Here is a 14010-nt window from a genome sequence, read left to right as displayed (position 1 = left end):
CATTATCCACACACTATCTTGGTATCATCTGCATACTTACTAATCCAATTTACCACCCCTTCATCCAGATCATTGATGTACATGACAAACAACAAAGGACCCAACACAGATCCCTGAGGCACCCCACTAGTCACCTGCCTCCAACCCGACAAACAGCCATCCACCATTACCCTCTGGCTTCTCTCATTCAGCCACTGCTGAATCCATCTTGCTATCCCTGCATTTATACCCAACAGTTTAACCTTCTTAACCAACCTTCCATGAGGAACCTTGTCAAAGGCCTTACTAAAGTCCATATAGACAACATCCACTGTTTTACCCTTGTCAACTTCCCTAGTAACCTCTTCAAAAAATTCAAGAAGATTAGTCAAACATGACCTTCCAGGCACAAATCCATGTTGACTGTTCCTAATCAGACCCTGTTTATCCAGATGCTTATATATATTATCTCTAAGTATCTTTTCCATTAATTTGCCCACCACTGAAGTCAAACTAACAGGTCTATAATTGCTAGGTTTACTCTTAGAACCCTTTTTAAACAATGGAACAACATGCGCAGTACGCCAATCCTCGGGGACTATTCCCGTTTCTAATGACATTTGAAATATTTCTGTCATAGCCCGGCTATTTCTACACTAACTTCCCTCAATGTCCTAGGGAATATCCTGTCAGGACCTGGAGACTTATCCACTTTTATATTTTTCAAAAGTGTCAGTACTTCTTTTACTTTGAAACTCATAGTATCCATAGCTACTCTACTAATTTCCCTTACCTCACATAATTCAATATCCTTCTCCTTGGTGAATACCGAAGAAAAGAAATTGTTCAATATCTCCCCCATCTCTTTTGGCTCTGCAGATATTGTTGGACATCATTTCATTATGTTAAGATCTTGTATCCAACTCATCTTCACACTCTAAAATGTTGCATGTCGAGATTGTGTGGTCAGCTGAATTGGCACTTTTTTGACAATATTGATCATGCAGCGCTTTACAGTATTTAAAATAAATTCAACATTGCTTTACAAGGGAAAAAAGGAATAGCTATAACATTGTAATAGAGGCCAAAATAAGAGGTGACTGAAAAGTTTGTGGAGAAAATGTCCGAAGGATTTTTAGTACATTTTAAACAACTTAATACTATATATAAATAAAATCTAATCAAACTCAAGTTCAATGGATAAAGCTAATGGAAAGATACAGAGTGCAGAATATCGTTCTCAGCATAGTAGTGCATCAGTTCCATAGACAAATGTCCAATATTCACAATGAGGTAGAGGTAAATCAGATGGCACCCTAGCTTATGTAAGGACTGTTCAGAAGTCTGATAAAGAAGCTGCTCATGAGCATGATGGTGCAGTCTGTCAATCTTCTGCCGGATGGGAGCAGGGAGAAGGAGGAATGACCAGGGTGGGACTGGTTTTTAATTATGTTGGCTGCTTTTCTGAGGCAGCATGAAGTGTAGATGGAGTCAATGGTGGGATGTTGGGTCTGCGAGCTGAATTGGGCTATATCTACAACTGCAATTTCTTGCAGTCTTAAGCAGAGCTGTTCCCAAACCAAGCTGGGATGCAACCTGACAGTATGCATTTTATGGTGCATCTGTGAAAGTTTGTAAGAATTATTGGAGACATACCAAATTTCCTCAGTCTCCTCAGGAAGTAGAGACATTGGTGTGCCTTCTTGGCTGTCGTATCAATATGGTTTGTACATGACTAATTGTTGGCAATATTAATGTCAAAGAACTTAAAGCTCTCAATAATTTTCTATTTGGATCCATTGATGCTGATTGGAGCATATACTCCATCATGCTTCCTTAAGTGGCTAACTAGTACCTTTGTCTTGCTGACATTGAAAAATAGGTTATTGTCCTGACACAATGTTACTAACTTTCCCATCTCCATCCTGTACTCCATCTCATCATTGTTCATCATCCGGCTCACCACAGTGGTGTCATCTGCAAACTTGTAGATGGTGCGAGAGCCGAATTTGGCCACACAGTCACGAGTGAACATGAAGCACAGTAGGGGAATTGCGAGCAATATTCTAAGTTTGGTTTAAACAATCTTTGGTAACCTTGCAACACGACTTCAAAACGTTTATATTCAGTGCCCTGATCCATGTAGGCAAACATGCCATGTGCCTTCTTCACCACCCTCTCTACCATTGTCGCCACTTTCCGGGCACTGTGGACTTGAACCTTTTAAGGAATCTAATGACATGAATCCAGAGATGAGAAGAAATTCCGTAACCTAGAGTACAGTGAATCCTTAGAAATCGCTATCCAGTAGGATTGTGGAGGGTCAGTGGTTGAGTAGATTCAGGATAGTGACTGATAATATTTCCTCATTAAGCAGATCAAGACCTATGGGGATAGGGCAAGAAATTATTTTTGTGCAGACTCAAATGGCCAAATGGTTAACTGTTGCTTCTATATCCTATGTTCTTTTATTAAAATTACGCTTTTCTCCTTTGTGGATTTCTTATTTTCTTTTTCTGATTATTTTTGTTCAAATGCAGCATTATGCTGTGTGCAAATGATATTACTATCATGATGATCTACAAACTGCTGTGGATCCTCTGCCCCATGCTTAAAGGAACAGTAGGCAAAAGCAGCAGATAGATAAGCATGTCATCAACCAACCTCGTACATTGCCACACCCACCCATGCAGGTTCTGCTCCAACCCTATCTCAACCCAGATCCACCCTGCACATCACCCATGTCCTTCACCACCACAGCCACCCTGACAAACCTAACCCAACCCCTCCCCACATCCAAATCCCGCTCCAAATCCAACCCCTTCTCTGCCTCAAACAATCCCCACACCAATCTAAACCCATCCCACACCTCACCCTATTTGTCTAGCACCTCAACCATCCCCTCTACCCAAAACCACCCCACCTCGTATCACATCCCCACTCTAACCCAAATCCACTCCCCCCCCCCCTCCACCCATCCCACTTCAATCCTATCCCCAACCCAAGGTGAACCCCTCATCATCCCAATTGTACCTCCACTCCCACTGCACCTGCACTGAACCATTACACTCATTGTCTTTCCTCTTCAGTGCAACCGCTAGTGGTGAGATTAAAACACAGAACAGTACAATACAGGAACAAACCCTCCATGCCACAATGTTAGACATAGAAAATAGGTGCAGGAGGAGGCCATTAGGCCCTTCGAGCCAGCACCGCCATTCAACATGATCATGGCTGATCATCCAAAATCAGTACCCCGTTCCTGCTTTCTCCCCATATCCCTCGATTCTGTTAGCCCGAAGAGCTAAATCTAACTCTCTCTTGAAAACATCCAGTGAATTGGCCTCCACTGCCTTCTGTGGCAGAGAATTCCACAGATTCACAACTCTGGGTGAAAAAGTTTTTCCTCATCTCAGTCCCAAATGGTCCACCCCTTATTCTTAAACTTCTTCTTGCGTATGGCGTGCACGGCCTAAAGTTGTAGAACAACTTGTTCTATTTGATCTTATTTGATTGTGCATGCCAGGTTGATTGCATTCGTCGAAACAGGGTGGACCACGTGAAGGTTGCAATCTCCCACCCCATTCTTAAACTGTGACACCTGGTTCTGGCCTTCCCCAACATCGGAAACATTTTTCCTGCATCTAGCCTGTCCAATCCCTTAAGAAATGTATATGTTTCTATAGATATCCTCTCATCCTCCTAAATTCCAGTGAATACAAACCCAGTTGCTCCATTCTTTCATCATTTTGTCAGTCCTGCCATCCTGGGAATTAACCTGGTGAACCTACGCTGCACTCCCCCAATAGCAAGAATGTCCTTCCTCAAATTAGGAGACCAAAACTGCACACAATACTCTAGGTGTGGTCTCACCAGGGCCCTGTACAACTGCAATAGGATGTCCTTGCTCCTATACTCAAATCTTCTTGCTATGACGGCCAACATGCCATTTGTTTTCTTCACTGCCTGCTGTACCTGCATGCTAACTTTCAGTGACCGATGTACAAGGACACACAGGTATTGTTGCACCTCCCCTTTTCCTAATTTGACACCATTCGCATAATAATTTGCCTTCATGTTCTTGTCACCAAAGTGGATAACCTCACATTTATTCACATTATACTGCATCTACCATGCATCTGCCCAACCTATAGAAGTCACCCTGCAGTCTCATAGCATCCTCCTCGCAGCTCACACTGCCACACAGCTTTGTGTTCATCCGAAATGTTATGCCAAGTTAAACTAATCTCCTCTGCCTGCCCTATTATCTGCATACCCATGTGCCTATCTAAAAGCCTCTTAAATGCCATTATCATATCTGACAAACACCACTTCTTGCAGCACATTCTGGGAACCCACAACCTTCTATAAAAAATCTTGCCTCGCATGAATGACAAGATCTGTGAATATGATGTGGTGGGAATTTTATGTGTTAAAAATTTAGACATTGCTCACATATCAAGCCTTAGTCACTGGATTTAATTCATTTGCATTGTTTATTCAGAAACCTTACTCGCAATGTTAAATATTTCACCTGAAAATTAAAACCCCTTCATGGAAGAATGAAATCCCAGAGTAAATCCTGATCTCTAGCATTGGGAACTAACCTAATAAAATGATGAAATTATGCACATTAAAGGACGTGAATTGATGATGAATGGTGCACATTGTTAGAAAAACAATTTCTTGTTATTCTTAATTGTGCCTAATCTACCTTCAGGGCTAAAAACCCACCAAGCACTCAATCTTAGCATAAAGCCGGAGATGCAGTTTTCTCGGTTGCTGTCTCCTTTGGTATCTGCTGTTTGAATATATTGAGACAAAGGTTGGCCTGTGTGTTTCAGAGTTGGCGAACAGCCCGCTCAGAGGAGGACGTAGGCTCACAGTGGGATGCCTGGGGTCAGTGGAGTGAGTGCTCGCGGACCTGTGCTGGAGGTGCCTCATACTCACTGCGGCGATGTCTGAGCAATCGGTAAGTTCCTCCTTTCCTTTTCTTCATTGCCTGTTTGGGCTTCATTGATGGCAGTAAAACCAGTTGTCTGAAGTAGGGTCTCGACCTAAAATGCCACCCATTCTATCTCTCCAGAGATGCTGCCTGTTCCGCTGATTTACGCCAGCATTTTTGTGTCTAGCGATGGTTTAAACCAGCATCCAAAGTTCCTACCTACACATTTTGTCTGCCCCAATGCTCTGACTGGCTTCATCAATAGAAGGCACTCCTGGTGCAGGAGCTATATAAAGGGCCTCACTGTGAGGAATTGCCAATTCACATCCACCACAACCAGAGAGCAGTGCTGAACTACTATCTACCTCTTTGATGACCCTTGGACTATCCTTGATTGAACTTTGCTGGCTTTACCTTGCACTAAACGTTATTCCCTTACCATGTATCAATTGTAATCATGTATTGCCTTTCTGCTGACTGGTTAGCACGCAACAAAAGCTTTTCACTGACACTTGACAATAAACTAAACTGAACTAAACTACCAAACTGTAACCTATGTCATCCACTGCATTTACCTACACTTCCAGTTACTTTACGCAGATGGATTGAGCGTCTGTGCCCGATAGCTTCAGGAGTCAGAAGAAAGTTTGGAATCCCTCAACTTCTCTCACATTTAGGGGTTTGCTGTGGGCCTATAGGTTCGGTACTGCTGGAGGATTGAGCCCGTAAGCCGCCCATCGACTGGAAACTAATAACATTGTGTGAAGGCTGGGTGATGAGGGGAAGTTGAAATGTAGTCAATCATTGCCAGGCACTGACCTACTTGATAAGAAGAGTAATATTACATTGTTTTTATAATGCTGGCACCTCTTAATCCTGAAACAAACTGCTGGAATAGAGATATATTGTCCCGACTTCAACCAAAGCTCTGTTGAATATTGGCCTCATTCTAAGTTATGCTGTTTGGTTGAATGAGTCCATGGGTTTTGGTGCCATAGTCTTGGCAACTGATATATTGGGGCAGGAATCCACACCCCATTCCTGATGGCATGGCTTGTGGCTAGAATCATTGCTGCGGGAACTTGCTTGTCACTGGCTCATAGTTCTATATATCTTAATTAAGCTCTTTCAATTTCCACAAAACTCTCCAAGTTACAAATCTATATTACTAAAAGTCTGATCTTGACCACTTCCTGTTGTTCTGTATATTGATTTTAGAAAAAACGATGCCACTTACGGCTGTGATTTTTGGCCATCTTACTCAGAGTTCCCCTCCCCTGCGCAGGACAAGATAATTTTTCCCATCGATGAAAAATAAAAGAGTTATTAGTGTTTAAAAAATGTTGAGATTCTCTCTCCTCAAGGCCACGCCCCTTCCGGAGGGACTATAAAACCCGGAAGTATTGAGTGCCTCAGTCAGTCTCTGCAAGATGGGGGAAGCGAGAGGGTCACGTCTCTCAGTCTGAGCTGTGAATAACACTGAACACATATACTAAACAGTGAGTGGTTTTACTGACCTGTCAGTGCCATTAATGTGGTTTGAAAATATAGTTTGGAAATGCTAAAGCTGTGGCCTTTGGTTTGGAAATGCTAAAGCTGTGTTGCCTTTGGTTTGGAAATGCTAAAGCTGTGTTGCCTTGGTTTGAAAATGCTAAAGCTGTGTTGCCTTTGGTTTGGGAATGCTAAAGCTGTGTTGCCTAATTAAAGCTGCCTTGCCTAATTAAAGTTGCCTTGCCTAATTAAAGTTGCCTGGCCTTCTATATAATTATGTCTAATCTTGACCACTTGCTGTTTGCACTTTATATTGATTTTATTAAAAACGCTACAACGTATGGCTGTGATTTTTGGCCATCTTACTTGGAGTCCCACTCCGCTCATCAGGTGCCGATGATTTTTCCCATAGATGAAAAATAAAAGAGTTATTAGTGTTTAAAAAATGTTGAGATTCTCTCTCCTGTCAATCATGCCATGAAGGCCACGCCTCTTCTGGTGGGAGGTGGGGAGGTACTATAAAACCCAGAAGTGTGGGCATGGCTCAGTCTCTACAAGATGGAGGAGTGAGAGGCCACGACTTGCTGTCTTTAGTGGCCTTGCACTCTGCTTGTAATGGTTTGAAACTGCACTTGAATTTGGTGGCCTTGCACCCTGCTTGAAGTGGTAAGAAACTGAACTTGAATTTGGTGGCCTTGCACCCTGCTTGAAATGGAATTTCAAGGAATAGCCTTGAGTCAACTGCCAGCCCACCAGCCGCGAGTGAGCTGCCAGCACAACAGGCTTGAGTGACTGAGCCGCCAGCCCAAGAATCCATTCGGCCCACAATGTCCATATTAGCCCTCTGGAAGCCAGTCCCTTCAGTCCACGACACCCATACTAGTGCTCCATGAAAGTCCCCCTTCCCGTTCCCCCCCCCCCCCCCCCCCCCATTCAAATATTTTGAATGCTAAAGCAGGTAGAACTAAAAGCCCAAACTGTAAATTATTTAATGTTATAAAGCTATACAGAAAATTTCAAACTATTCACTCTGAATTAATCAGTGGGGATCATATACCATAACACCTTATTCTTGATGAAATGGTTTCCAGATGTATATTTAGCTAATTATATCAGATTCCACTGGGCTCAGATTAATCCGAACAAGTTTTCAGCAATCCTTTCCCTTCCCATCCATCCCCGTTATCTGTTTGATCTGATATTTTAGCAATGCTTCCTCAGTAAACACAGGATGAGCCAGGGAAAGCATACATTGGAATACAAGGTGTGACTGGGTTTGTGTGTTTGCGGAGCACTGTGCAAGATAATATATTATTTGCAGATCTCAAACAGTATTGCTCACTCTTTCATTCCCGTCCCGCCATTTGATCCCCTTCCTGCTCTCTGACCCCTGTCCTACACTCTGACCCGGTCACGTTTTCTGTGCTTGTAATTTTGCCCTGTGCTTTATCTCCTATGCCTTTGAGGTCTTATTTCTACTCAGCCAACCTTGCTGTTGTGGTAACTTTTTTGTGTCTGTTATAATTTATGTAGGTATCAGGTTTGTTTGTTATCAGTTGGATCCTGCATCTGATGTTCCAGTGTATCTGCGTTCATGATTGACATTTTTCTTGTCGCTGATGAATGTTGTTTATGATCCATTACTTGTCATTTACTATCGATCTTCTTTGGAAGTGAGAACTCCATGGTTTGCGTAATAATCATCTTTATTGTGATGATTTATTTCCATTTCTAATTTGCCTGTTAACTTATTGCCAATTTATGCACAATGTATGCATTTTTGCAGGGTAATTTTATCGTCAGAGAGTCATATGGAACGGAAACAGGCCCTTTGGCCCAACTCGTTCATGCTGACCAAGATGCCCCATCTAAGCTAGTTCCATGTTTGGCCCATATCCCTCTAAACCTAGAGGGATTTATATATTTATAAACCTAAAGGAAGGTGTGATCTTCCTGATAGTTGAACATTGTGATGAGAGGTTCGAGAAGCAAAGGTAACAGGAGTTTAGAATGGTGAAGAAATAAAATACAAGGCAAGTCTATCATTTACTTTCTACTCACCGAGGAGTTCTAAAACAGTTTACAACCAGTGAAGAACTTCTTGAAATGTAGATAGCTGAAATAAGAGAAATATGGTGACTATTCTGCACTGCAGGATTCCAGAGCCAATGGTGTGATAACAAGTGAATAATCTATTTTCGCTATGTAGAACATAACATATGCAATAAGGTATAGTCTGCTTGGTCCATTGAGTCTGCACCTCCATTCACCATGTTCCTTGGTTTAACACAGTGGAAAGTTTCTTGCCCTCAGACCCTCCTGATAACTTAACAGTACCGTCAAAATTGAAGTAGAAAATGCTGGGGATATTCAGCAGGACAGGCAGCATCAGTGAGAGAGAGAAAAACAGAGTCAATACACAAGATCATACTTCAGATGACTACAAGATGCTTTCAGAAGCATCTGCTTACACCAGTACTCATGCAAGCATTTTCCTCGTGCCTCTGCCTGCATGTTACAGTCCTCCTGCATAAAATAACTAGGGGTGAGATGTGGATGCATTTGAATCTCTCGCTTCACCCCAGGACTCAGCATCACGACAGCAATCACCCAACTTCCACAGACGGCTGTGGAGGCCAAGACAATGGATATTTTTAAGGCAGAGATAGATAATTTCTTGATTAGTACAGGTGTTCGAGATTATGGGGAGAAGGCAGGAGAATGGGATTAGAAGAGAGAGAGAGAGAGATCAGCCATGATTGAATGAGGGAGTAGACTTGATGGGCCGAATGGCCAAATTCTGCTCCAATCACTGATGAACTTATGAACTGCATGGTAAAGGTGAGCGAACAATTGTGTTTAGAAATAAATATAGTCCTTTTACATTTTTGGTACTTTTAATGCCCTATTTCCCAGTTGTCCCTAAATGCCTGTGATGAGATGAGCACTTGAAACACCATGGGTTGGATACTGGATAATGGGATTAGTATAGATAGGTACTTGATGGCCAGCACAGACACAGTTGGCCGAAGGACCTGTTTCAGTAATGTGTGACTCTATGACACAATAACTGCAGCCATGGCTGTGTGAGGTGAATGCTGGGGTGGGCCATGTTCTAGTCAACATTTCAGATACATGACCTTTCAGCTACAGCATACTATTTTTGGATTGATTCGAACTGTGGGATTGGATTATCAAGTCAAGTTGAGTATGCACAACTATGTTGCGGCACAGGTGCAATAAAAATCTTACTTGCAGCAGCATCACAGGCACATAGGCTCAAACAACATATAATACATAAATTACAACTAAACCTCTGTAAGATATTGAAAAGACTTTGTGAAATAACAAGACATTAGTTCTCTCAGCTGCCAATCAGTTTAGTAGATCTGAAGAAGGGTTTCGGCCCGAAACGTCGCCTATTTCCTTCGCTCCATAGATGCTGCTGCACCCGCTGAGTTTCCCCAGCAATTTTGTGTACCTTCGATATTCCAGCATCTGCAGTTCCCTTTTGAACAGTTTAATAGATCTGATTGGTTGCAGTGGCCTTTATCTAACAGCAGCATTGAGAATAAACAACCTGCAATAACCTGCTGTCTGAAGAAGGGTATCGACCCGAAACGTCACCCATTCCTTCTCTCCAGCGATGCTGCCTGTCCTGCTGAGTTACTCCAGGTTTTTGTGTCTGCTTCACATCGCTGGACCCCAGTAGATGAGGGCTCAGAGTTACATTTGCATTCAAAGTGGTTTCAGGAGTCCCCTGATAATGATCATGCCCATTGCAAATCGTTTTTTCTATATTCCTTTTTACAGTGATCAAAGATTTGCTCACTTTTAAAATGAGCAGGATATTATTAATTAATTTGTTAGACAGAAGCAGTGGAGGAAAAAAGCTATTTATAATTATAATGTATTGAAATGTTATTTCAATGTAAATTATTACCAAAATGCTCTTGTGCATTTTAATCTGTCAATTAATTTGGTATAATTTCCTTAACAATATGCCCATACTGTAAAAGCCCTGCCCCATGGTACGAGTTCATTCCAAGAGTTCTCCCGAGTTTGCCCTGATTCGAACTCGGAGATATACGGTAATGGCCACTCGTCGGTATTCGGGGCTCTCGTGGACATTTTTCATCATGTTGAAAAATCTTCACGAGTCTTCCCGTGCTTACCTGCCGTTAGCGAGTCTTCCCGAGTACCTGCCGTTAGCGCTAAGAGACGTCCCCGAGCTCCAACGTACCCGCTACATTCATTCTCCGTGCTTACCAAGAGTTTGATTTTTTTTAAACTCTGGAGAACTCTTGGAATGAACTCGTACCGTGGGACAGGGCTTTTAAACAATCAAACTAACACTTGCAAAATGAAAGAATGTGTAAAATTCGCATTCAGCACCACCTCTGTCAAAGAGATTAAAAAATCAGCCTAAATCTCTGATAAGTCGGTGTCCCACAAACTCTTCTAAAATTGCAGATATATTCGTGGTTTCAAATTGCTTACTGTTCCTTGTGTATAGAAGTCTTTTTGTATTTAGGTGTGGCTTCCAGGTATTTGCTAAATCCTTGAAATAATAAAGCTCAAATTAAATGGTCATAAAAATCAGACATAAGTTTGAACCATTAGATGCTTGAATAAGGAGCATCCAGAAAGATTCCAATTTATACAGCATGTTTGTGAATTTCTACTTTGACCACAATTGCAATGTGCAATGATGGCTAATAAAGGTGTTCATCCACATGTCAATTCCAGTATTCTGAGAGTGACTCAAAAGCAGTGTCAAACGAGGTCAAGCATTTTGATAAGAGCCTCTTGTTTCACTGATTTCCTTCCTACTTGCCTTACCTCTGAAATCCTTCAACTGTTGTAAATGACTTCAGAGCAGGAGATTAATTCTCACAGTTCCACACAGAGACAATGCTCCAATTCAGTTCTTTGTTTTTTGTTACCATATTGGCAGGTGACGATATTGAATTAAGAAGAGCACTTGGATCTGTTGAGGCCATTAGTACTGAATTGTCGACACTAAAACAACAACTCAAAATGTTAATGGCATGTTTATACCTGCACTAGTTACTGTGAATTCTGTGTACACAAATCTGAAACATTCCAACTATAGCAAATCAGGATTGTACAGATTATTTCCACTGGGTAAACTGAATTAGATTAAAATATCTTCTCGGGTCCAGGAAAATGACTCGAGTAAAGGGAAGTATGTCAATAGGTTGCATGGTGATTGATGAATTGTGTGTCTCTCTTTGATATAAAAGGTCATAAAGATGCCAGATGTGAAAGTGGATCAGTACACATCATGCATCGGTGCATTTGTGTGGTGTTGTCAGTGCATGCTAACTATAATAATAATAATAATGGATGGGATTTATATAGCGCCTTTCTACTACTCAAGGCGCTTTACATCGCATTATTCATTCACTCCTCAGTCACACTCGGTGGTGGTAAGCTACTTCTGTAGCCACAGCTGCCCTGGGGCAGACTGACAGAAGCGTGGCTGCCAATCTGCGCCTACGGCCCCTCCGACCACCACCAATCACTCACACACATTCACACACATTCACACACAGGCAAAGGTGGGTGAAGTGTCTTGCCCAAGGACACAACGACAGTATGCACTCCAAGCGGGATTCGAACCGGCTACCTTCCGGTTGCCAGCCGAACACTTAGCCCATTGTGCCATCTGCATGTGGCCTCACTCTGAGAGTGCAGGAGGCCCAGGACAGAAAGGTCAGTATGGAAATGGGAAGGGGATGGGGAGTTAAAATGTTTGGCAACCGGGATATCGCATAGGCCGAGGCGGACTGAGTGTAAGTGTTCAGTGAAACAATCGCCCAATCAGCATTTGATTCGCCAATATATAGGAGCCCACACTGAGAACCCTCAACTCCATTCAGGGACCCTGACAGTCCATTCAGGTGAGATAGAGGGGTCACTTGCACCTCCTCCAACCTGATATAATGTATCGGTTGTTCTCGGTCTCAATTGTCAGAGTGAGACCACACATAAATTGGAGGAACAGCCCCTCGTATTTTTCTTGGGCCGCTTACAACCCAGCAGTATGAACATTGATTTCTCTAATTTCAAGTAACCCCTGCATTTTCTCGCTCCCCCCTCTCCTATTTTATTTATTGATTAGTGTGATTACACTTGCTATCTTAGAATATGTGGAATTTTAGAATATGACATAATCTTCATTGCCACTTCTCTCAAATAATTTGCCCACTTGTCTGGATGAGGTGACTCCAATATTTGACACCCTCCAGGATAAAGCAGGCCATTTGATTGTACCTCATCAATCACCCTAAGCATTAACCTATTCCATCATTGTTGCACACTGGCTGCAGTGTACGCTCTACGAGATGCATCATAGATACTGATCTAGGACACCTTGGTAAAGCTTCCCAATACCACCTCCAAGGGCAGCAAGCACATGGGGATTCCCCTTCAAGTCATACATCATCATGATGTGGAAATATCTTGCTGTTCCTTCATTATTGCTCAATTTAAAACCTGGAGTTCTTTGTAGAACTGTGGGAATGTCTTCATTCGGAGCATTGCAGTAGTTTATGAACATGGCTCACCACAACCTTCTCAAGGATGCCATTGCCCATGATGCTTAAATCCCATGTTTTAGTTTTAGACATACAGTGTGGAAACAGGCCCATCGGCCCACTTAGTCCATGCCGACCAATGTTCACCCATACATGAGTTCTATGTTATACCACTTTCGCATCCTACACCCTGGGAACAATTTACAGAAGCCAATTAACCTACAAACCTGCATGTCTTTGGAATGTGGGAGGACCCGGAGAAAATGCGTGTGGTCACAGGGAGAACGCAAAATCTCCATATTGACAGCACGTGTGGTCAGGGTTGAACCCGGTCTCTAGCGATGTGAAGCAGCACTCTACCACTGCGCCACTCGAAATGAATGAATGTATGAATAAAATATAGTCATTCTTGTATATTTTGCTGAATTTGTGCAAAGCTTTTCCAGAGTATGTGCAGAGCTGCAATTCCAAACGAGTGTGTCATCGCAGTAAGGAGGCCCATAAGCAAAAACGTGTACAATCTGCTCATGTAGAAGCACTATGCATGCTTGGACTTGTTACATGTAAACATCTAATTCCTGTGATACAACATGGAAACAGGCCCTATGGCCCACCAAGTCCATGGCGACCATTTATCACCTATTCACAGTGGTTCTATGTTCTCCCACTTTCTCATCCATTCTCTACACAGTGAGAGCAATGTGAAAGTGGCCAGTTAACCTAAAAAACCTGCATGTTCTTTGGATGTGGCAAAAAACGGGATCAAAAACCCAGAGGAAACCCACACGTTCATAGGGAGCACATCCAAGCTCCACGCCTGGGTCTCTGGTGCTGTGTGGCAGTAGTTCTACCAGCTGCACCACTGTGCTGCCCAGTGCCAGAACTTGACAATATTCATGCAGGCATGATGTTTCCTGGCTGTGGTGTTCATAAATGGACATTGTCATCTCAAAATAAGGTTTCAACTATTCAGAACAGAGATGAGAAAAAAATGTATCTTTCCATCAGTCCATCTTTGAATACTGTTCAGGT

General features: G+C 42.5%; 1 protein-coding gene across 1 annotated transcript in view; it reads left to right on the top strand.

The window, feature by feature from the left end:
- Positions 1-14010, top strand: part of adamtsl1 (ADAMTS like 1) — a 142053-nt gene that overhangs the window by 18592 nt on the left and 109451 nt on the right. Inside the window, 1 exon segment of the mRNA XM_033018247.1 lies at positions 4824-4951. Coding sequence (XP_032874138.1) covers positions 4824-4951 — 128 coding nt within the window.

The sequence above is a fragment of the Amblyraja radiata genome, chromosome 3 (genome assembly GCF_010909765.2).
Source record: "Amblyraja radiata isolate CabotCenter1 chromosome 3, sAmbRad1.1.pri, whole genome shotgun sequence".
NCBI classification, from domain to species: Eukaryota; Metazoa; Chordata; class Chondrichthyes; order Rajiformes; family Rajidae; genus Amblyraja; species Amblyraja radiata.
Note: the sequence above shows the minus strand (reverse complement) of the source record. Positions and strands in the feature narration are given on the sequence as shown.